We start from the raw sequence: 23,463 nt of genomic DNA on the forward strand, positions 1-23,463 counted from the left end.
CAGTATCGGTATTATCGCAAATGCAATTAGATTGAGTTTCCGTTTATAACAGATTCCACTAGCAGGAACATAACTGGAAATTGTTTTTATTGTTTTATAGTGTATCTCTGTCTCTGCCTTTACGGTGTTGTTTATTCAGTTGCTACACATGCACAGCTTTGTTTGTGTGTATCAAGCGTGCCTCCTCATTTTGTAATTGTGCTTTATGAGTAAAATGAGTAAAATACTTAAAAGGTGAAAAGGAAACATCCTGGTGAAGACAGTACAGATTCAGAGAGAAAAAGAAAAGCAATATCGATAGGCAGAGGCGGACTGGGTCAAAAATTCTTACCCAGGAAAATTTGTAGCAGCCTCACACTAGCATTTATGGCCAAAATCACATTGGCCTCCGGCCCACCAGGGTTTCCCTGGTAAGGCTTATGGCCAGTCCGCCTCTGTTGATAGGGAAAAAATATGAAATTGTGAAACACTGAGCAAAATGAGAGACGATGGGATATTGCACGTGTTACAGGCCTAAATGAGGCAATGCTGAGAATTAGAAAGAATGCAGAGAAAGTAAAAACAACTTTCATAGCAGGAACAACTCAAAGTGTAATAAAATCCATTAGATTAAGATAAAAAGAATTGGAAGAGATGGAACCACTGTCATCTGTTTGGATAGAAAATCAAACAAAGAACAAGTTTGCTTATGATAGAAGCAAAAGCATTAGCAATATTTTATTACGTAATAGTCATAATAAAATACGTATTTTATTACGATTATTTATTATGTTTGGTAACGTTATGGTTACAAATGTGTGTTCAATCTTGGGTGGTCGGCACCTAACCCTATTTTTCCCATAGGGCCTGTTGTTTATATTGCACGATTTTGCATTGCACGAGAGTTTATAGGAGCACAACTATCATGCTATACGAGGACTAACTGTACTTCTATAAGACAGTTTCACTCTAACATGATTGATAAATTGCAGCAAACCTCACATAACCTGGTATGTTTGAGCTTTTCTGCAGGAAAAACCCTGCTATTACGTTGGATGTAATTTTTCAATATTTCCATTCTTTTTAGGGTCCGTAGTCTAACAAAGGATCCTTATAATGTCACTCAGTTGTCTGTCTGTCTGTCTGTCCGTCTGTCACGGCATTGTATCTCCGGAACCATTCAACCTATCGACTTAAAATTTTGCATGGGTTTGTACATCATGTGGGCCAACATAGCACCATATTGATCATTGTTGACAAAAATTTGTCTGAGAAATGGGGGATAAATGTGGTTGGGGGCAAAAATGTTGTCAACAACCTATAGCTTATTATACACCATTGGAAAGAGCTCAATGAGTTTAAAATATAATTTTTAAATATTTTTAAAATTAAAAATGGCAGCACCAGACAGGAAAATGTGAGTAATTTTCGTGTCCCGCCCCCAATCTCCATCAGTAATGGAGTTAAAAATTTAAGTCACATTAGCTATGCATTATTAGATTCTTATTAAAGGAAAACTATTCTGATTGAAATCTACCATTTACTTTTTGTGTTAAAATTAAAAAAACAATTCTTATTGCACTTCAATAGCATGCTTCTTTGTACTAAGTAACTCTCCTTTTGGTGACAAAAAGGTTGCTAAATAGTTAGTTAATAATTCTATAAAAGTCATTTATAAATTTTGCAACAAGTATTTTTTAACAATTTTCACAAGTTAGAGTTGTCCTTGAAAGGAGGTACTCGGATAATCAGTGTTGAGGCGGCGGTGGTGGGAAGGTGCCTGCACGGAGTATTGCATGGCCCTCACCTGCCAGTCGCTTCTCCAGGAAGAAGTCGGAGTTGCTTCTCCCACCGCTGTCATTCACAACAACTGGAAAGGCTCAAACAGACAAGGTTTTCATTAGGTTTTCTTCAATTTTAGGCCAAGCAGGGGTACTAGAAACTTTTTTCAGTTACCTTAAAGCTCTCTATTTGATATACTGCACTATCCATGCAGTATATAAAATAGAGACCATTCGTGACTACGGACCCTTCGTCCTGAATGCCTGGCACTCAGTAGTTGACCAATTTTTTGTGAATCCCTCCTGACTCGCTAGTCGTTATGCAAAAAAAAAATTACTGGGAAATCCCAGTGTTAGGTTCTGTGCTATTGAACTTGTGCTTGTTTGAGACCATAAAAAATTGCTTTCTTGCATCATTTTCCACCGCTAATGCTAATAAAAGACTGCTGTACAAATTGGAGTTATGGTGGCATTAAGTGCAAGTTACTGCTAGGGAGAAAGGGATGGATGGATGGTTGAGTGGGAAAGACAGAGAGTGGTTATTAATGGATTCTGCTCTTTGTGGACTAGTGGAGACAGACAGGGTTTGGTACTGGACCCATTTTTGTTTTTTTCCTTTTATTAATGATATTGATGAAGATCAATATCATTAATAAATACAAAAAAGACTTGAAGTCTATAAGTTCTGCAGAGGACAGAAAGGTTGGCAAGGTGATTAATGACAGTAACAAAGGCATGCTGCTGCTGCTGCTGCTGCAACAAGATCTAGAAATATTGGGCAGATGGGCTGATAAATGGTAAATGAAGTTTAACATTGACAAATGCAAGGTACTGCATATGGGTAGCAGTAATCCCAGAGTAATGTACCAACTGTGTGGTACGTTATGGTATATTGTGGTGAGTGGTGTGTTCTCAGGGTAGTGGAAAATGAAAAGGACCTTGGGTAACTGTGAAATCAGACATGAAATTCTCTATGCAGTGCAGACAGGCTGCCAGAACAGCTCATGGAGTTTTGTCAATGATATACAGGAATTTTGCAAGCAGGGTAAGGAGGTGATTATTCCATTGTAATAGGCAATGAGAAGGTCACCTCTTAAGTACTGCATACAGATGTGGAGGCCTCATTTTAGGAAGAATGTAGAGCTGCTGGAACAGGTATGGAGAATGGCAATGAGATTGGTGAAGGAAACAAAGGGGTACTCTTACCACAAAAAAAGCTTCAATTCTGCAAACTGCAGCATCTGGAGAATAGGCACCTGTGAAGTGATCTGATTGATTGTTTAAAAGTGAATGGATTGAGTAAACTCAATGCTGATGGGATTCTTCCTTTTGCTCAGACTATGCACGTGAAGGGGTAAAAATTAAAATTGAGAAAGAATGGTTACAGAATAGATGGGTGGAAATTTGGCTTCAGGCTTCTGGAAATCAACCAACTGTTGGTTGATTGCCAGAACAAGATTTCTTCTTTTGTTGTGCAAGTGGATAGTTTGAATAAATTCAAAGATGAGAACTGAACAAATACTTGGAGGGGATGGATAGGTGAAATGGAATTTATTATTATTTTTTTTTTTTGACTGAAGCTGTATATATATATAAGCTTGCTTTCTTTCATCATTTGCCACTATTAATATAGCAATTTTGGATGCGTTTACCTCACATCTACATATTGATAGCTGTATGGTGTTATTTTATTTGTATTTATACTTATGCCATGTCCCCTAGCAAGGAGAAGGAAGCAGTACAAATCTGGCAATCTAGTGAAAATTTAAATTGCAATCTAGTGAAAATTTAAATTTATTGGGAGATGCAAAGTATTCAATAAACTCATCTAATGCATAAAGGAAAATTACCTATATAACATTACTCTTGCACTCTAATTTTTACAGATAAAGTAAAAAGGCCTATAATATGTGTCAAAAAATAAGTGAAAAAAGTCTACTGAATAAAAATCAAAGTAAAGAATGATCATATAAAAAATACTTGCCTATATAAGCATCATGAGGATCTAACTTCTTAGCTGTACAGAGATAAGCATCAGGCTAAGGAAAAAACAAAAGCCTTAAAACAAATATAAACACATTAATGGGCATACAGCAGGCCCCCGTTATAACGCGGTTCGCTTTACGCTGATTCGCTATAACGCTGTTCTTATATTATAACCCGTATCTGACTATGACGCTCTTTTACAGATTGCATTTTTGGCATATTTAAAGAAATTGTTTCATTTAATGGAGTCGATAGCTTGAAAATGAATAGCAAAACAGCATTAAGACGTTTCCCACGCCGACTTGAGAAATTTTCTCGCGCGCTAAATTAATTGCAGTACAGTGACATGTTACGTAGTTCCGAGATCAACATTTTAAAAAATGATCAAGTTTGTAATATTTGCGTTATATGCATTTATCCGAAGTCTAGTCATCACTCAGTGCCGTATTAGACACTGTGCGAAACGGACAGTTTACTTGAACATTATATCATAATTAATGCAACCAATGCAGTCACATTTTCGAAGAGTTAATAATGGCCAATAAGAATGAAAAAGCAACAATGTCTGAGCGCAGTACTTAAAATTCAAAGACAAGCGGATGTGTGCCATAATTTAGGACTTGCAAGTTTAACTATAAGAACAATTATGAAAAATAAATAAAGAATTAATTTTAGCAGTGGGAAAGATAGCTGTTCCACTGCAAGAAACTAAGGCTAGGCTGGCTATTAGGATTGAAATGGAAAGACTTTAACTAATTTTAATTTAAGATAATATCCAATGCAGAATTCAGTTAAGTTAAATATTATTAAAAAAAAAAAAAAAAAGAGAGAGAGAGAGAGAAATTAGCCAATATGGTGATCTGAAGAAAACTCACCTTAAAAAAAAAAAAAAAAAAAAAATGTGGAACCATTTAAAACTAGTAAGGGCTGGTTGAATAGATTTAAAATCCAGGGAGAAGCCACAAGTGCAGAAGGAGCCGAAACTTTCAAAAAAGAACTTGTTAAAATTATTGAAGAGGGGTATTATGTGTTATACTTCTCAACAAGTTTTTAACATAGATGAAGCAGGACTTTTGAAATGAATGCCTAAAAGAAGTTTCATATTGAAAGAAGAAAAAAGCATGCCAGGTTTCAAAGCGGCGAAGGATCGGTTGACTTTATTGTTTGGTGGTAACGCTGCAGGGGATTTAAAATTAATATCCCTTTTAGTTTATTTGGAAGAGAGCCAAAGTTTAACCCAAAATCGACACATTTTTCATGATTGAATTCATCAATTAAATTAATGATTTTAATTGGAATTGTAAGTTTAATTTTGATACGTAAGTATAATTATATACTTATGTAATGCAGAATATTTTATATGTGTAAATATTTTGACCAACATTTGTGCATCTTTTCACTACTGTTTATTATTGATTAGGAAATATCCTATGGCACTGACCGCAACTCACAAATACATATGTTGCCTTATGGGAATGCGGCACACACTTAGCGTGGATTCACTTAGCGCTCTGTTTTTACGGAATGAATTATCAGCATTAAGCAGGGGTCACCTGTATATTAAAAAATACTCCAGTAATGTTTTATTATATGCTTATCAGCAAAACAATTCCCTAATTACAGAATTCAATATGTGGTGAGCAAGAAGCAGAGAATGGAAAGAATGAACTTTAACTTACCTGCTGGCCAGCCATTCCCACTTAAAATATAATGCAGAGCAAACTGTGAAGGTATAAGCATGGATTAATTTCCAAAAAATTTCCTTGTACATATAATATACAAGAAAATATTTTTCTTTTGTATTATACATAGAATATATGCATATATATAACACGGCCTCCGTAGCCGAATGGTCAGGAGCGGGAGTGCAGTAGCACGCGCTCTTTGAGTAGACCGGGGTTCAAGCCCCTGACTGCTGAATACGGTCGATCTGCCAACCCGCACTGGACCAGCGTGGCAGATTATGGTCCATTTCCCTCAGCATGAATTGTTGAGGAGGCTTCCATCCTGCAGTGGGTTGATAATGGCTGCACTTTACCTTTTTTTTTTTTTATATATGCATATATAATGTATACTAGCTGTCCCATTGCAAAAAGTTTGCAATTGGTAGCAGAGTTTTTCCCTAGCTGTCCTAAAGAAATATAGTCTGTGATTTGTTGTTGTTATTTTGGTTTTTTAGGAGCATTAGCAACTAAGGCCATATTGCTCTGGGGATATGCAGTGGTCATTCCCTGACCTTTCCGCATCCTCCGTATTTGGTGGGCACAGGCTCGAACCCCGGTCTAATCGAGAAGCGTGTGCTATGCACTGCTGCTCCTGCCCACCTGGCTATGGAGGCGCCTGCCGTGTTTTGTCATGACCAAGTAAGCCAGTATGCATTGAATGCACACCTAGGAAGAAATATATTCAAATTTGAGACCAATTTCAGCCCAATTGCTTAGGCCTTTCTTTCACAATGGCCGCCTCAAGAAAATGGCTTCCATATTAATATATAGATAATACATGATTCCTATGAAAAGAAAGTTCTGCTGATGAATGTGGTAGTTTTAAAGTTGCTTAGTTTGCTATGAAGCTAAGATCTGTTTTAATATTAGTACAGGAAACATTATACAAGAAAGTTAAGTTTCCGTAAAGGCGACTACGATGGACTGAGACAGTATTTAAATTCTATACAGTGGGACCAACTGATGATGTTACCAACAGCAAATTCAAAATGGGAAGCATTCAAAGAACTTATCTTGGAAGCTACTAGGCTTTACATACCAACTAAGAAATATTGTTCAAGGTTTAGGCCAAAATGGATGTCAGATGAACTAATGAGGCATATGGCAGAGAAGAAAAATGCATGGGATACTTACAAATTAACACATGACACAGAAGCCTATGATAGATACAAGTTGATATGCAACCAAGTTACAAAGGAGGTTAGGCAGGCGAAGGCAGATTACGAGAAATCCTTGGCAAGGGATGCAAAGAAAAACAGCAAAGAGTTCTTTACTTATGTAAACTCTAGAAGGAAGGGGATGAATCAGATTGGTCCACTTGATATTGATGGGTCAACTGTTGATGATCCTGCTCAGGTAGCTAACAAACTAAATGAATATTTTGCATTGACATTCACACATGAGGAGTTATTCAGCAAGGGGAATGCCAGAGGTGTATTCAACTCTAGCAGTAAGCTACAGAATCTTGAAATAACTGAGAGTAAAGTGGAGGAGAAACTGTTGAAGATAAACACAAGAAAGGCACCCGGGGTGGATGGGATCTATCCAGTTATATTAAAGGAGGCAGCAAATGAAGTAAGCAAACCCTTAGCCATAATTATGAGAGCTTCCTTGGACTCAGGGGAGGTACCCATAGACTGGAAATGTGCAAATGTGACCCCAATTCACAAAGGAGGATCAAAGGCTGACACAAGTAATTATAGACCTGTGAGCTTAACTTCTGTTCCAGGAAAATTAATGGAGGCACTGGTTAAAGAAGCACTGCAGGATCATTTAGACAAGACTTCAGTTATAGCTCAGACACAGCATGGTTTTGTTAAGGGGAAGTCTTGCCTGACCAACTTGATTGGATACTATGATGCAGTCACAAAAGAACTGGATGCAGGGAATAACTTTGATATTATATACTTTTTTTTGGATCTTAGAAAGGCTTTTGATACTGTTGCACATGGAAGACTGCTACACAAATTGGAGCAGTGTGACATTGGAGGCAAATTGCTGCTATGGATAAAGGGGTGGTTGAGGGGGAGAAGACAGAGAGTGGTAATCAATGGACACTGCTCATTGTGGACTAATGTTATTAGTGGAGTCCCTCAGGGCTCAGTGTTGGGTCCATTATTGTTTTCTGTATTTATAAATGATATTGATGATGGTATATCAAGCTTAATGTCCAAGTTTGCAGATGATACGAAGGTTAGCAGGGTTGTCAAGGACACTACTGACACTATGCTGCTGCAACAGGATCTGGAAAGGTTGAGCAGATGGGCTGAGCGGTGGCAAATGAAGTTTAACATTGACAAATGTAAAGTACTACACATGGGAAACAGCAACCCCAGAGCAACGTATCAACTCTGTGGTACTACACTGACAGTGGTAGAGAATGAAAGGGACTTGGGGGTGGTTATGCAGGCAGATATGAAGTTCTCTGAGCAGTGCAGACGGGCTGCAAGAGTAGCTCATGGAGTATTGTCAATGATATACAGGAATTTTTCCAGCAGGGATAAGGAGGTGATTATTCCATTGTATAAGGCAATGGTCAGGCCACACCTAGAGTACTGTATACAGGTCTGGAGGCCTCATTTCAAGAAGGATGTAGAGCTGCTGGAACGAGTACAGAGAAGGGCAACAAGATTAGTGAATGGAAGAAAGGCTTAAGTTTTGCAAATTACAGTGTCTGGAGACTAGGCACCAGCGAGGTGATCTGATAGAGGTGTATAAAGCCTTGAATGGTTTAAGCATGCTCAATGCTGATGGGATTCTTCCTCTAGCTCAGAAAAATCACCTGAGAGGGCATAAATTCAAATTGAGGAAAGACAGATGTAGGATAGACGTGCGGAAATTTGCCTTTAGCCAGCGGGTGGTTGGTTGGTGGAACAGACTTCCATCCCTTGTGGTGGAGGTTGATAGCCTAAATAAGTTTAAGGCTCAGCTGGACAGGTATTTTAAACGAACAGAGGGGTGAAGTGGAAGTGGGGTTTTTTTTTTTTTTTTTTTTTTTTGGCTGATGCTGCATAAGCTTGCTTTCTTGCATCAAATGCCTCTACTAATGCTAATGCTAATATAGCACTAGCTACTAATGTGGCTTCTGACAGACACCACTTTTAAAAATTGTTTTTTTTTTCTTTTAAATTTGAAAATGAAACTAAATCCCCCTGTATACCTTTACCCACTAGTATTATCTAAATGATTATATGGTATTTTCTGTTTTCATTTTGATAAACTATGAGTAACAAGAAATGTGACTCAAACTATGAGTCATTTTGATAAACTATGAGTAACTGCTGAACCTGCATCATTTCCAGGTATTTGTAAGTCTCTCCCTCTGTCATGGCTTTGATCCCTTTAACAGTCTGCAGTTTGTAGTTTCGGTTGACTAATTTCCCCTGATACATTCCGTGGATTTTGCATTTGCCTAGACCAAATTCCATCCTGATATCCCTGCTGGAATTACTTCTTGGTTGCCACGTAGAACTTGATGTCATCCATGTACACCAGGTGGGTGAGGGTGTACAGGTTTTTCTTTCCTTCTTTGAGGTTATATCCATACTTGCTGTTGTTGAGCATGGTGGACAGCAGGTTGAGTGCAAGACAGAACCACGGTGGGCTCGGGGCATCTCCTTGAAAGATTCCTCTCCTGATATGGATCGGTCTGGTTGTGATGTTCTCAACATTAATGGTAGTACTCCCTTTCGCCATCATTGCTTCTAGAAAGTTTGTCACTGTCAAACTGACTTTGTAGATCTTCAGTACCTCTATTAACCAGCTATGAGACATGGAGTCGAAGGCCTTGCAGTAATTGAAGTAGACCATGTACATATTGCACCACTTCTTGTAGGCTTGCTCTATAACAGCAGCATGTATATTAATTGTTATTATTATTATTAACCATATGGCACAAAGAAGCCTGAGGATTATGCTGCACCAGCCAAAAAAAAAAAATTTCTGAGTTACCCTGAGAGAGAGAGAGAGAGAGAGAGAGAGAGAGAGAGAGAGAGAGAGAGAGAGAGAGAGAGAGAGAGAGAGAGAGAGAGAGAACAAGAGTCAGAAGTAAAAGGGAATCACCATGGAAGAGAAGAATGATGATATCCAGCTTAGGACTTTGGATGTGCCAAGCCCATACTCAGCAGATGTGAGCCCCTGGGGTTACTATAAACAATACTTCATTAAATTTACTTACAGTGCTCCTGGCATTAGTGTAAAATGCAAGTATATATATGTCTGTTTATGCTCTTAGTAACTCAATAACACAGCCCATAATAACATGTCCCATGAGGACCCTCAACAGACAATCTCCTCCACCTTGCTTTCCAGGGTACCATGTCCAAATAAAAGCACTGCAAAAATCAATTATCATGCTGCTTGTGACTGCTCTTACACTATTAGTCTGTGTATCTTCAGAAACTAACAGTTTTCTGATCCACCTAACACTGCCTTGATAGCATCAGCAGATATTCTTGTGCCCCCTTCTATTTAAGTGTATCCCATTCCTGTAAACCCAGTCCCTCCTATTAATAAATACATGCTATACTGAGAAAAATTTTACCCCATGGACCTTGCACAACCTCTCCAAGGCTAAACTGATTGACATGGCTCTCCTCTTGTAATTTCTTTTATCATGGCAGGATAAAATTCCAGGCACTTTGAAATTTAGCCCACTTGTTGACTTTTCAACATTGTCTCATATCTATGAAACATATAAGATGATATAAGTTGTGTCCATAAAAAGATGATAAACTGTTCCACAGTATGATACCCTGTTCCTATTCCTCTTATCCTATTCATCTTTTTGCACAATAGAATCATTGTTAAAGTCACCAACAACTGCTACTTCCTATGGTATGAACACCTTCTGCTTGGTGATCCCACTGTGCTGCCTGATGCATAAGAGAACTGCTCAACCAATCAGTTGGACAGCTGAGCACTTGATAGTCCTCCTTTCGATTACTTTGAGGGCATCACCCTTTTCTTCAGGCACCGTGACTCCCACATCAAAACACTAAATTTATAATACTCACAGAGAAAAGAAAAAAATATACCGAGAAGATCAACAATTATAAATAGTAATACAAAACAAAAAACCAATTAGAAATTTAAAAGGAAAAAATAATTTGCTAAATTAAAATGAAGAGTATGAGTAACTAAAATTAAGATAAGCAAACACTATCAAGTACAACACATTTTGTAAGAAAACTGCTGTTGTTAGGATTTATATGGCACATTAGTGTACGAAAATACACTTCTGAATAATTTATATTTCTGAAATTACATATGCTCATCAAAGAGTCATTTAAATTAGCAGAACTGTAATAATTGCTTTATTAATTTAATATAACAATTTATGATATTAAATTAATTTTTTTTTAACAAAAACAGTGTTCTTTGTCTTAACTTAGTTCCTATATAATATTCCTAATAACTAAAATTAGCATTTTCATGCAGCTTTATTGACTTTTAATAACTCAACTTACTTCATGAGGCTTCACATCAGGCATGCTTATGTTCAGAATATAATCTCTTGTGTACAGTTCCCTAAGTTTATACTGATTTTCAGGAGAACATGTAGCAGATGGATATATCAGAAGCAGTGCTAAGTACAAAAGTAGCCACACTGGTAGCATCTTTATTTTTCTACTTAAGAAGAAACATGAAAAACACAACTATTATATACCATGCATAAGAATTTAAATTTGATATATTTAAATAAATTCATTACTCTTTTAATTTTCATTTTTATATTTACTCATGTTTATATCTCAATAAAGAAGAGGCAATATTTTGTTGCACTGTAATAGGTTTATTTTCACAATCACTAGGTTTTTAGCTTTTAATTTGCAAATAGTGGACATTGTTTTGTTATTTGGTTTTTAGGAGCATTAGCAACTAAGGCCATATTGCTCCGGGATATGCGGTGGTCATTCCCTGACCTTTCCGTATCCTCCATATTTGGTGGTGACAGGCTTGAACCCCGGTCTGATCAAGAAGCGTGTGCTACGCACTGCTGCTCCTTCCCACCTGGCTACGGAGGCGCTAGTGGACATTAATTTGTTGTATCTAATGAAGAAGACTCCCAAACTCCCCAGAAATGGGTCAATACATATGGTAACAAAACCACAAAGTGCTTCCTTTTCTTTATTGGTGTATTATTCGATAATAAAGTATTATTAACCGTTCTTTGTTTAGTTAACAAGGAACAGTTATAAACATCATAACTTATGAACATAACTTTATTAACTTATATTAACTAAAGTTTTCTATATTATAAAATTATCTCCAACTCTGAAAAAAATGCAAAGAAAAACTAACAATAATAAGAAAAAAAAATAAGTACATTATTAAAATATATATTTCTATTCTTTATTAGGGCATTTATATGGTTTCTGCCAAAGATATGAAAATATTGTATTTTCCTGAATTCCCTGCAATGTTACTAAAAAAATATTATTATTATTATGTAACCAATTTTTTTTTATAGTTAATAAAAACAGTTAAATAATGTGTTCTTATTAACCTCATAGTTCTTATTTACCCATCTGACCACAGCCTAAAAGAAGTATTTGAAGTCATATTTCATTAAAGTATAACTTTAAATGTTGCACTGCATGAAAAGTAAGTCTCTCTCTCTCTCTCTCTCTCTCTCTCTCTCTCCCCCCCCCCCCAAAATGAACGCTATTTTCTAGGAACTTGCAAATATCAGGATCGGGTTCATACAAATACCAGGCTCGTGGGATTTTTAACATAAGCAAAACAAATGGATAATAACACTGATAACATTTACTTCTAAGTAGAAATGAAAGATAGGAGGTAATTGGGCACAACTGTTCCCTTCTGTTATCCATACCAGAAATTGGCCAGTCCTCTTCAAGCAGATCAAAATTCTTTAAGTCAATGGCCTTTATTAGTATGTGCAACATGTAAGATATACTGTGTATTGTTCTGATAAACATGAGTACCGAAGGCATGCAGTTATAATCCATTACACATTTACTGAAAAATTTTAAAAAATTCAAGATGGGGGGAAAAATTCTGAATTCATACTGCTCATTAAAATTACATTAGTGAAAACTATTGAACAGGTCAGTGCCTTTGCACCATATTTTGTTCGTAGTGAACTGTCAAAATTGATAATTGGCACTGTTTTAATTGTATCTCATATTGTAAATAACTTCACAACGTGTGGCCAATACCTTCACAACGTATTGTACTGCTTTGAATAAGTAACGCTTCACCAGTGGTATCTTCATGTTACTTATTCTCGGCAGACTTTAAGCATAGTCCCATGCTTCATGAAATAATTACCTTAGTTTATACTACACACCATCAGGCATCTCTCATATTGTGGAGTTATACTTCATAACTGGGTTGTCGCTATTGCAACACCAGGGTACCTGCCCACCCACAGATGAAAAGCCAATCAGATTCGAAATGGTGCCATCTGGGTGGTGGTGGTCACCAAGAATAAGTAACATTACTCTTCTCCACTGGTGAAGTGTTACTTAATCAGAGCAGTGCTTAACTCAGCCACTCGTGAAGATATTCACAATATGAGATACAATTAAAACGATGCCAATTATTGACTTTGACAGTTCACTACGAAAATATGGTGCAAAGGCACTGACCTGTTCAATAGCAAATCTAAACGTAGTCCCATGCTTCATGCAAAATAATTACATTAGTGAAAACTATATAAGAAATTGGAAAAAGAGCTGATGAAGAAAAGTAGTGGTAAAAGGAGTGCTTTTCATGGGCAGAAAGTGAAAGAGAAATTCTGAAAGAGAAAAAAAAGCTTTATGAATACACAAGTGAGAAATAGCAGTTTGGGTATTCAGTGTTAACCAAAATTTGGCCCAATGCTACAGCCTGTAGCATTGGGCCAAAGAATATGAACCCAAGCATTCAAGGCAAGCTAGAGATAAAAATAACTGTGTATTAGAAGAAAAGCAAGTGTAATCCTAACCACTTCATGACACCTATGAAGAGAAGCTATTGTGCTTTCAATTAGGTATTATGCCATCAATTTTCAGCAGCCACATTCATACATTTTTACCCAAATTAGTAATGCTAACCATTATTTTGAAATGCCCCTCGATACAACAGTCAGGGGCACGCCGAACAGGTTTGCAAAGGGTGCATCGCACCCGGGCACTGAATATTTAGGAATGCCAACACTAAAGGTCATTAAATTATATAATTCTTATATTACAAATCTCAACACAATGGTTTCCAAATTAGATATATCTGATATTATTAACGTGTTTGCAACGAAAAAAGCAAGGAAAATTGATTTTACATAATGACATATAGGTGATGCAATTGTTATTGTTAATATAGTTTACTATCGGTATATATTTTTCTTTGTTGTGATAAACATTGCATTCCGGTTATTTTTGTGCTGATATGTAAAAGTTTTGTTTTCTGCAGTTAATGCAAATTACTTTTTTAAATCTGTCTGTAATTTTTATTTTTGTTATTCTTTTTTGGTCTCATATTTCTGATAAACGTGGAAAGCAAGACCATTTGTTTTATGTTATGCAATTATTTCTGTAACTTTCATTAAAATATAATTATAAAACTTTAAATGGAGAGTTTATATTTTTAATATATATTCCCTTTATATTTTCAATACAGAGCTTTGATTCTAACAGATATAGATCTGTTAGAATCAAATTTTTTAAAGATTAATTTTAAAAGTGGTAAACAATATCTACTAGTTGTGTTTTTATTGCTCCATAAAAATTTTAACCTATACAGGTGGCAAATAAATAAATTTGACTCTGATAGCTGAAAAGGCGTTTGACTTTTTTCTGCCAGTCATCATATGATGGTCAAGATGACCAGACAATACATTCGCTCTTCTTCAATTCACAGGAACAGGGATGTAAGATTAGGTGTGTTATATACACCATTTTATATACTCATGTAGCATCACCCTTAAACCTCAATTACCACTTTACAGTCCATTTGCCTAATCTTTCTAGAAATTGTTACAGTAGAATACTCTGATTACAGTCATTCACCACCCTTCTAACCTTTGTGCAACCTGTAAACATAGAAACTGACTAATAAGCCTTCATCAATATCATTAATAAATATAAAAAATGAACAATGGGCCTAACATCTTCTAAGTTTGCATTCAAGGAATTAATTGTCGAAGCAACTAGACTTTTCATACCTATTAGGAAACAGCTAGTCTGTAATAGTCACAAGTTTTAGGCCTAAATGATTGTCAAATGAACTAATGACATTCGTTGCAGAGAAGAAAAATGCATGCGATGCATATAAATTATCAGCCGACACAGAAGCCTATGGCAGATATAAGCTAGTCTGTAATAGTCACAAAGGAGATTAGATAGGCAAAGGCAGATTATGAGAAATCTTTGGCAAAGGATGTAAAGAAGAACAGCAAAGAGTTCTTTACTTATATAAACTCTAAAGGGAAGAGGTTGAATCAGATTGGTCAACTTGATATTGATGGTTCGACTGTTAGCATTAGCATCAGTAGAGGCATTTGATGCAAGAAAGCAAGCTTATGCAGCATCAGCCAAAAAAAAAAAAAAAGCCACTTCCACTTCACCCCTCTGTTCATTCGAAATACCTGTCCAGCTGAGCCTTAAACTTATTTAGGCTATCAACTTCCACGACAAGGGATGGAAGTCTGTTCCACCAACCATGATCCTGCTCAGAGAGCAAACAAAACGAATGAGTATTTTGCATCTACATTTACACGAGGAGTTATTAAGGATTGAAAATGCCAGAAGTTTATCAAATTATAACAGAGTGCTTAATGATTTTGTAATAACTGAGGGCAATTTGGAGGAGAAATTCTTGAAGTTAAACATAAGAAAGGCACCTGGGGTAGATGGGATCTATCCAGTTATATTAAAGGAGGGGGGCAAAGGAACTAAGCAACCCTTAGCCATAATTATAAGAACATCCTTAGACTCAGGGGGTCCCCATGGACTGGAGATGTGCAACTCTACCCCCAGTTCACAAAGGGGGATCGAAGGTTGACATGAGTAATTACAGACCAGTTAGTTTAACTTCTATTCTGGGAAAAATAATGGAGTCACTGTTTAAAGATGCAATGCAGGATCATCTAGACAAGACTACAGCAATAATTCAGACACAGAATGGGTTTGTTAAGGGAAAGTGTTGTCTGACAAATCTGATTGGATATTATGATATGGTTACAAAGGAACTGGATGCAAAACATAATATTGGTGTCTAAAAATATATAGAAATTCATACACCGACCATTGAATAAAATTTTAAATTTAATATGACTACAATCTTTACACAAAAATATTTACAATAAACTATTGCGGAATGCTAAAAACTGTAATAAAAGATCATTTACAATAAAATTTGCTAAAATATAAAACATTAAAAGCGCTAAAAACCTGAAGCTTTCGCGAGCGTCAGCTCCCTTCTTCAACAGTGAAATGACTTCCTGTAACATCTCCTTAAGTAGCAGGCTCACGGTACCTCCACACATGGTATTTCTCCACGTGGTTCAATCGGCACATGGTCAGAACTGGAAGCGGAAATGTCTCGGGAACGTGGCAAAGAAAATCGTTCATCCGACCTTAATATAATTGTTTCAAAGATAGGATTAATACGTATACCTCTATCTCTATTGATGGTATTCCTACTGGATGAACTAATCCGTAAACCCTCGAGCCATTTACGCTCCCAGTATCCATGTGCACGATCCAAAATAATAGCGTCCTCCGGGGAGATTTGATGCTGCTTCTCCCAAAAATGTTCGGCCACAGCAGACTTGTTGTATTCAGCGGTTCTTATGGCATTTAAATGTTCCCCCAGACGATCCCTGTTTTGTTTCCCCCACATAACACTCCCCACAATCCGGGCATTCTATTCTATAAACCACTCCACTACTAAGATCTTTTGGTATGCGGTCTTTGACCTGAGACACAGCTGTGCACAGCCTCTGCCCAGGAAGCTTTACACAGCGTGTCCCATAACCCCGTAAAATTCTTGCCAGATGTTCAGTAAGGCCCGGATAGTAGGGGATGTATGCGGTGGCTACCGGAACGAACGACTCCCTACGTTCGGACACTCCTCTACTATATCTATCCAGGATCCTCTGGGGGTATCCGCACTTTCTAAGTTCTGCAGTGACGGAGATCAACGGTGGTCCTGAATACAGAAGATTATAATAAGAAGGCATTGGATCTTCTGCAAGATAATAACACTTATAAGGTGATCCAGAGGAACCCATTGGTGGGGCTGGAACGGAGAGTCAATAAACTGGTACAATCCTGGTTGAACACGGAGAAGATTTCCAAGGAGACTTACTGGTCATTACACACTACAGGTAGTCAACTCCCGCGATTCTACGGACTGCCAAAAATTCATAAGGCAGAAGTGCCCTTGAGACCTATAGTTTCATTTATAGGGAGTCCTTCCTATGCACTATCAGGGTACTTGGCTAAATTAATTGCACCCATAGTGGGGCAGTCCGAATATGTTGTTAAAGACAGTAGAGAGTTTGTGAATTTTGTGGGGAATTTGACTATAAATGATGATGAGAGCATGATCTCTTTGGACGTTATATCTTTATTTACATGTATTCCTATTAGTCATGCAGTATATTGTGTAAAAATGGCATTGACCAGGGATGCCTCCCTTGGTAATAGATCACTTCTCGGTGTGGAAGACATTTGCACCGGGGTAGAATTATGTCTAGCTAGTACTACCATGTTGTTTCAAGGAACTATGTATAAGCAGGTTCGCGGTACTGCCATGGGTTCACCCATTAGTGCCACCGTGGCCAATTTGGCCATGGAGGAGTTGGAAAGTAGGGTTTTTAGTGGGTGTTCGTTTCCTATTAGGAACTGGAGAAGATATGTTGATGATACCTTTGCCCTGGTCCAGAAGGGGAGGGAGGATGATGCCGTTTGCTGGCTTAATAGCTTCTCCCAATTTATACAATTCACCTCAGAGGTGGAAACGGGTGGTACCCTGTCATTTTTGGATGTATTGATCTCCAGGGTGGGTTTTAGACTTAAGACGTCAGTTTTTAAAAAACCCATGTGTAGAGGTCAATACACCCATTTCAATTCAGCACAAGCTGGACAATATAAGAATAGTGTAGCAAAAGCTTTATTTGACAGAGTAAGATCACACTGTACCACTTCTGAGGATAAAGAAAAAGAAATTAATCGTGTCACTGCAGAACTTAGAAAGTGCAGATACCCCCAGAGGATCCTGGATAGATATAGTACAGGGGTGTCCGAACGTAGGGAGTCGTTCGTACCGGTAGCCACCACATACATCCCCTACTATCCGGGCCTTACTGAACATCTGGCAAGAATTTTACGGGGTTATGGGACACGCTGTGTACAGCTTCCTGGGTGGAGGCTGTGCACAGCTGTGTCTCAGGTCAAAGACCGCATACCAAAAGATCTTAGTAGTGGAGTGGTTTATAGAATAGATGCCCGGATTGTGGGGAGTGTTATGTGGGGGAAACAAAACAGGGATCGTCTGGGGGAACATTTAAATGCCATAAGAACCGCTGAATACAACAAGTCTGCTGTGGCCGAACATTTTTGGGAGAAGCAGCATCAAATCTCCCCGGAGGACGCTATTATTTTGGATCGTGCACATGGATACTGGGAGCGTAAATGGCTCGAGGGTTTACGGATTAGTTCATCCAGTAGGAATACCATCAATAGAGATAGAGGTATACGTATTAATCCTATCTTTGAAACAATTATATTAAGGTCGGATGAACGATTTTCTTTGCCACGTTCCCGAGACATTTCCGCTTCCAGTTCTGACCATGTGCCGATTGAACCACGTGGAGAAATACCATGTGTGGAGGTACCGTGAGCCTGCCACTTAAGGAGATGTTGCAGGAAGTCGTTTCGCTGTTGAAGAAGGGAGATGACGCTCGCGAAAGCTTCAGGTTTTTAGCGCTTTTAATGTTTTATATTTTAGCAAATTTTATTGTAAATTATCTTTTATTACAGTTTTTAGCATTCCGCAATAGTTTATTGTAAATATTTTTGTGTAAAGATTGTAGTCATATTAAATTTTAAATTTTATTCAATGGTCGGTGTATGAATTTATATATATTTTTAGACATGAGTTTTCCCGACCTCAGAGGCCTCTTTCAGGATATCATAATATTGGTATCATATTTGGATTTCAGGAAAGCTTTTGACACTGCTGCGCATGGAAGATTATTGTACAAATTGGAGCAGAATGGTATTAGATAACAATGGATAAAAGGGTGGTTCAGAGGGAGAAAACAGAAGGTGGTAATCAATGAGCACTGCTCTTCATGGAATAATGTTATTAGTGGAGTACGAAAAGGTTCGGGTGTTGGGCCCACTGTTGATTTGTATCAAAGAGATTGATGAAGGTAAACCAGGCTTGGTGTGGAAGTTTGCAGATGATACAAAGGTTGGCAGGGTTGTTAATGACAGTAATGGTACTGTGCTCCTGCAACAGGATCTAGAAAATTTGGGCAGATGGGCTGAGAAGTAGCAACTTAAGTTTAACATTGACAAATGCAAAGTACTGCATATGGGTAGAAGTAACCTTAGAGGAACGTACCAACTGTGTGGTACTACACATAGGGTGGTAGAAAATGAAAAAGACCTGGGAATAATTGTGCAGTCAGATATAAAGTTTTCTGAGCAATGCAGACAGGTCATGGGGTTTCGTCAATGATATACAGGAATTTTGTTAGCAGGAAAAAGGAGGTGATTATACCTTTGTATAAGGCAATGGTCAGGCCATGCTTTGAGTACTGCATACAGGTCTGGAGGCCTCATTTTAGGAAGGACGTAGATTTGCTTGAGCGTGTACAAAGGAGGGCAACAAGATTGATGAGGGGAGTGAAGGGATCCTCTTACCAAGAGAGACTTAAGTTCTACAAATTGTGGTGGTTGGAGACTGGGCACCTGCGAGGTGATCTGATTAAGGTATATAAGGCCTTGAATGGGTTGAGCATGCTGAATTCTGATGGGATTCTTCCACTTTCTCAGATTACAAACCTAAGGAGGCATAAATTCAAATTGAGGAAAGACAGAACAGATGTGCAGAATTTGCCTTTAGCCAGCTGGTGGTTAATTGCTGGAACAAACTTCCATCTGCTGTTGTGGAAGTTGATAGCTTAAATAAATTCAGAGCAAACTGGCTGACGAGGCTACTAGAGACGGTCGTATTCAAAGCCGCTAAGTGGATTTTTCTTATTTATTGATGTGAAATTATTGTTTTTCTAAAACTTTTGATTTAAATTTAGTAGTATAACATTATTTTGTGATTTTCTGATTAATTTGGTGTATTTATTCTTTACTCGGCCTTGTAACTGCATAAAAATATCGGTAAGGGTTTCCACGTGTTTCAACTCCGCTACCGTTCGTAATTTTCCCGCCTTTGTGATACGATAGTACTTTGTGATACGAGCGTTAGTTGAACTTCATTAGCAGTTAAATTGTACGTTTAAATAAATACATATAACGACTTAGATTACAAACGTAATATAATTAATTATATTTAACATAATTAATAACATAACATAATTAATTATAATTAATTAATAAATTAATAGAATCATGACTCAGACCAGAGCAGCAAAGCAAAAGGCTCAAGCTAATGGAAGTGCTGTGGCTCAGAGCAGAACTGAGGGGGGCAGTTGTCCTCTGACTCACAGCCTTATAAAATGCACTGTTTGCTTGATGTTTGCAGAGCAATCAGGTACGGGACATGATACTGCCAAGGGGGATGTCTTTGTGTGTGTGTGTGCGATGCAAGGAGTGTAAGGAAATCAGGCGACAACTCGGCGTTCCTGTGGGCCTATATGAGAGCTTGAAGGACAGGGTGGATGCCCTCGAAGAAACTAAATTGAGGGGCCCATCAAGCTCTCAGCTGCCTACATCAACGCCAGAGCTTGCACTTAGGCATCACGTGACACAGAAACAACCCCCAAGGCAGAATGCACTGGTCCCAAAGGAACTAGTAGTTGTTGGTGACTCTATTGTCAGGGAAACGGGGAACATGCTTTGTAAAAAAGATAGGTGGAACAGGACCAGGGTATGTCTGCCAGGGGCAAAGGTTGATTACGTTGTAGACCGAATATCATCTTTTAAGGGCACAAAAGGTGATATAGTTGTACACGTTGGCACTAATAATATTAAGAGTAGGAGACCGGCAGAATTACTTAACAAGTACAGGTCACTGTTGAACAAAAGCCGAGAATTAGGGTTGAATTTGAAAGTGTCTGCAATTCTGCCCAGACACGATAGGAGGGAATATATGATGAGAGCCTTGTCGATCAATTCGGCCCTGGAAAGATTGTGCAAGGCTCAAGGGGTAGAATTTTTTTCAGCCTGGACTGTACTTGTTAACAGGAGAGATTGCTTCTACAGGGATGGGATACACTTAAATAGAAAGGGTGCAAGAATATTTGCTGATGCTATCGAGCCAGTGTTAGGTGGGTCGGAAAACTGCTAGCTTGGGGGGAGACAAAGACCAATAGATTGACAGTAGCCACTGGCAGAGGTGAAAGAGATTCTTGCACTGCTTCTATTAGAATGAGCAGAAGCCTGAAAAACAAGATGAATGGTATTTCAGAGACTGCTGGGAGCCATTGCGGTACAAATAAACACATGGGTTGTGTTAGGGTAGCTAAGAATAGAAACAGGTGCAGGTATACTTGCGTGTACACCAATGCTAGGAGTTTAGTAAATAAATTTGATGAATTTGAGGTATTGCTCAAACATCAAAGGCAGATATTGTTGGGATATCAGAGACGTGGTGTCACACAGATATAAGGGATGCAGAACTGCAATTTGGGGAGTACGTCTACAGAAAGGATAGACAGGATAGGAAGGGGGGAGGGGTTATGCTATTAGTTAAGAAACACATAAAAACCAAGGAAGTGAAGCCAGTCGACATCACTGGACAGTGCAGTGTTGAGTCAGTTTGGTGTGACATAAACATTGGGAGATCAAAATTGAGAGTAGGAGTGTGCTAGAGGCCTAATGACGCTGATGAGTATAATAAGGAACTGTACAGGGAAATAGAGTGGGCCAGTAAATCAGAGAGTCTTATAATGGGAGATTTTAATTTCCCAGATATTGACCGGAATTTGGGGGCTGGTTACTCACACACTATCAGGGCTTTTGTGGATTTATTGGATGATTGTTTTCTACATCAGCATGTTCGGGAGGCAACTAGAGGGAGTAATACTCTTGATTTGATTATCAGCAGTGATTCTTCATGCATTAAGAATCTGCAGATAAATGAACCACTAGGTGGCAGTGATCACAGTGTGCTGAAGTGGGATTTACTCAAAGAGGTAACTACCATTAGGGGTAAAGGGAAGGGTTATTGCTTCCGTAAAGGCGACTACGATGGACTGAGACAGTATTTAAATTCTATACAGTGGGACCAACTGATGATGTTACCAACAGCAAATTCAAAATGGGAAGCATTCAAAGAACTTATCTTGGAAGCTACTAGACTTTACATACCAACTAAGAAATATTGTTCAAGGTTTAGGCCAAAATGGATGTCAGATGAACTAATGAGGCATATGGCAGAGAAGAAAAATGCATGGGATACTTACAAATTAACACATGACACAGAAGCCTATGATAGATACAAGTTGATATGCAACCAAGTTACAAAGGAGGTTAGGCAGGCGAAGGCAGATTACGAGAAATCCTTGGCAAGGGATGCAAAGAAAAACAGCAAAGAGTTCTTTACTTATGTAAACTCTAGAAGGAAGGGGATGAATCAGATTGGTCCACTTGATATTGATGGATCAACTGTTGATGATCCTGCTCAGGTAGCTAACAAACTAAATGAATATTTTGCATCGACATTCACACATGAGGAGTTATTCAGCAAGGGGAATGCCAGAGGTGTATTCAACTCTAGCAGTAAGCTACAGAATCTTGAAATAACTGAGAGTAAAGTGGAGGAGAAACTGTTGAAGATAAACACAAGAAAGGCACCCGGGGTGGATGGGATCTATCCAGTTATATTAAAACCCTTAGCCATAATTATGAGAGCTTCCTTGGACTCAGGGGAGGTACCCATAGACTGGAAATGTGCAAATGTGACCCCAATTCACAAAGGTGGATCAAAGGCTGACACAAGTAATTATAGACCTGTGAGCTTAACTTCTGTTCCAGGAAAATTAATGGAGGCACTGGTTAAAGAAGCACTGCAGGATCATTTAGACAAGACTTCAGTTATAGCTCAGACACAGCATGGTTTTGTTAAGGGGAAGTCTTGCCTGACCAACTTGATTGGATACTATGATGCAGTCACAAAAGAACTGGATGCAGGGAATAACTTTGATATTATATACTTTTTTTTGGATCTTAGAAAGGCTTTTGATACTGTTGCACATGGAAGACTGCTACACAAATTGGAGCAGTGTGACATTGGAGGCAAATTGCTGCTATGGATAAAGGGGTGGTTGAGGGGGAGAAGACAGAGAGTGGTAATCAATGGACACTGCTCATCGTGGACTAATGTTATTAGTGGAGTCCCTCAGGGCTCAGTGTTGGGTCCTTTATTGTTTTCTGTATTTATAAATGATATTGATGATGGTATATCAAGCTTAATGTCCAAGTTTGCAGATGATACAAAGGTTGGCAGGGTTGTCAAGGACACTACTGACACTATGCTGCTGCAACAGGATCTGGAAAGGTTGAGCAGATGGGCTGAGAGGTGGCAAATGATGTTTAACATTGACAAATGTAAAGTACTACACATGGGAAACAGCAACCCCAGAGCAACGTATCAACTCTGTGGTACTACACTGACAGTGGTAGAGAATGAAAGGGACTTGGGGGTGGTTGTGCAGGCATATATGAAGTTCTCTGAGCAGTGCAGACGGGCTGCAAGAGTAGCTCATGGAGTATTGTCAATGATATACAGGAATTTTTCCAGCAGGGATAAGGAGGTGATTATTCCATTGTATAAGGCAATGGTCAGGCCACACCTAG

General features: G+C 38.2%; 1 protein-coding gene across 3 annotated transcripts in view; it reads right to left on the bottom strand.

Moving 5' to 3' along the window:
- LOC150086985 (peptidyl-glycine alpha-amidating monooxygenase B-like) overlaps positions 1–23,463 on the bottom strand; it is a 627,331-nt gene that overhangs the window by 598,293 nt on the left and 5,575 nt on the right. For 2 of the 3 annotated variants that reach the window (XM_090372880.1, XM_090372878.1), the window contains exons 2-3: positions 10,939–11,098; positions 3,745–3,799 (exon numbers count right to left, since the gene is read on the bottom strand). In XM_090372880.1, coding sequence (XP_090229006.1) covers positions 3,745–3,799; positions 10,939–11,088 — 205 coding nt within the window. In that variant the 5' untranslated portion in view covers positions 11,089–11,098. Of the gene's footprint in view, positions 1–3,744; positions 3,800–10,938; positions 11,102–23,463 lie in introns of all 3 variants that reach the window. The other variant, XM_090372879.1, reaches the window with a different exon arrangement.

The sequence above is a fragment of the Mastigoproctus giganteus genome, chromosome 4 (genome assembly GCF_048544385.1).
Source record: "Mastigoproctus giganteus isolate SK-2022 chromosome 4, ASM4854438v1, whole genome shotgun sequence".
Classification (NCBI taxonomy): domain Eukaryota; kingdom Metazoa; phylum Arthropoda; class Arachnida; order Uropygi; family Thelyphonidae; genus Mastigoproctus; species Mastigoproctus giganteus.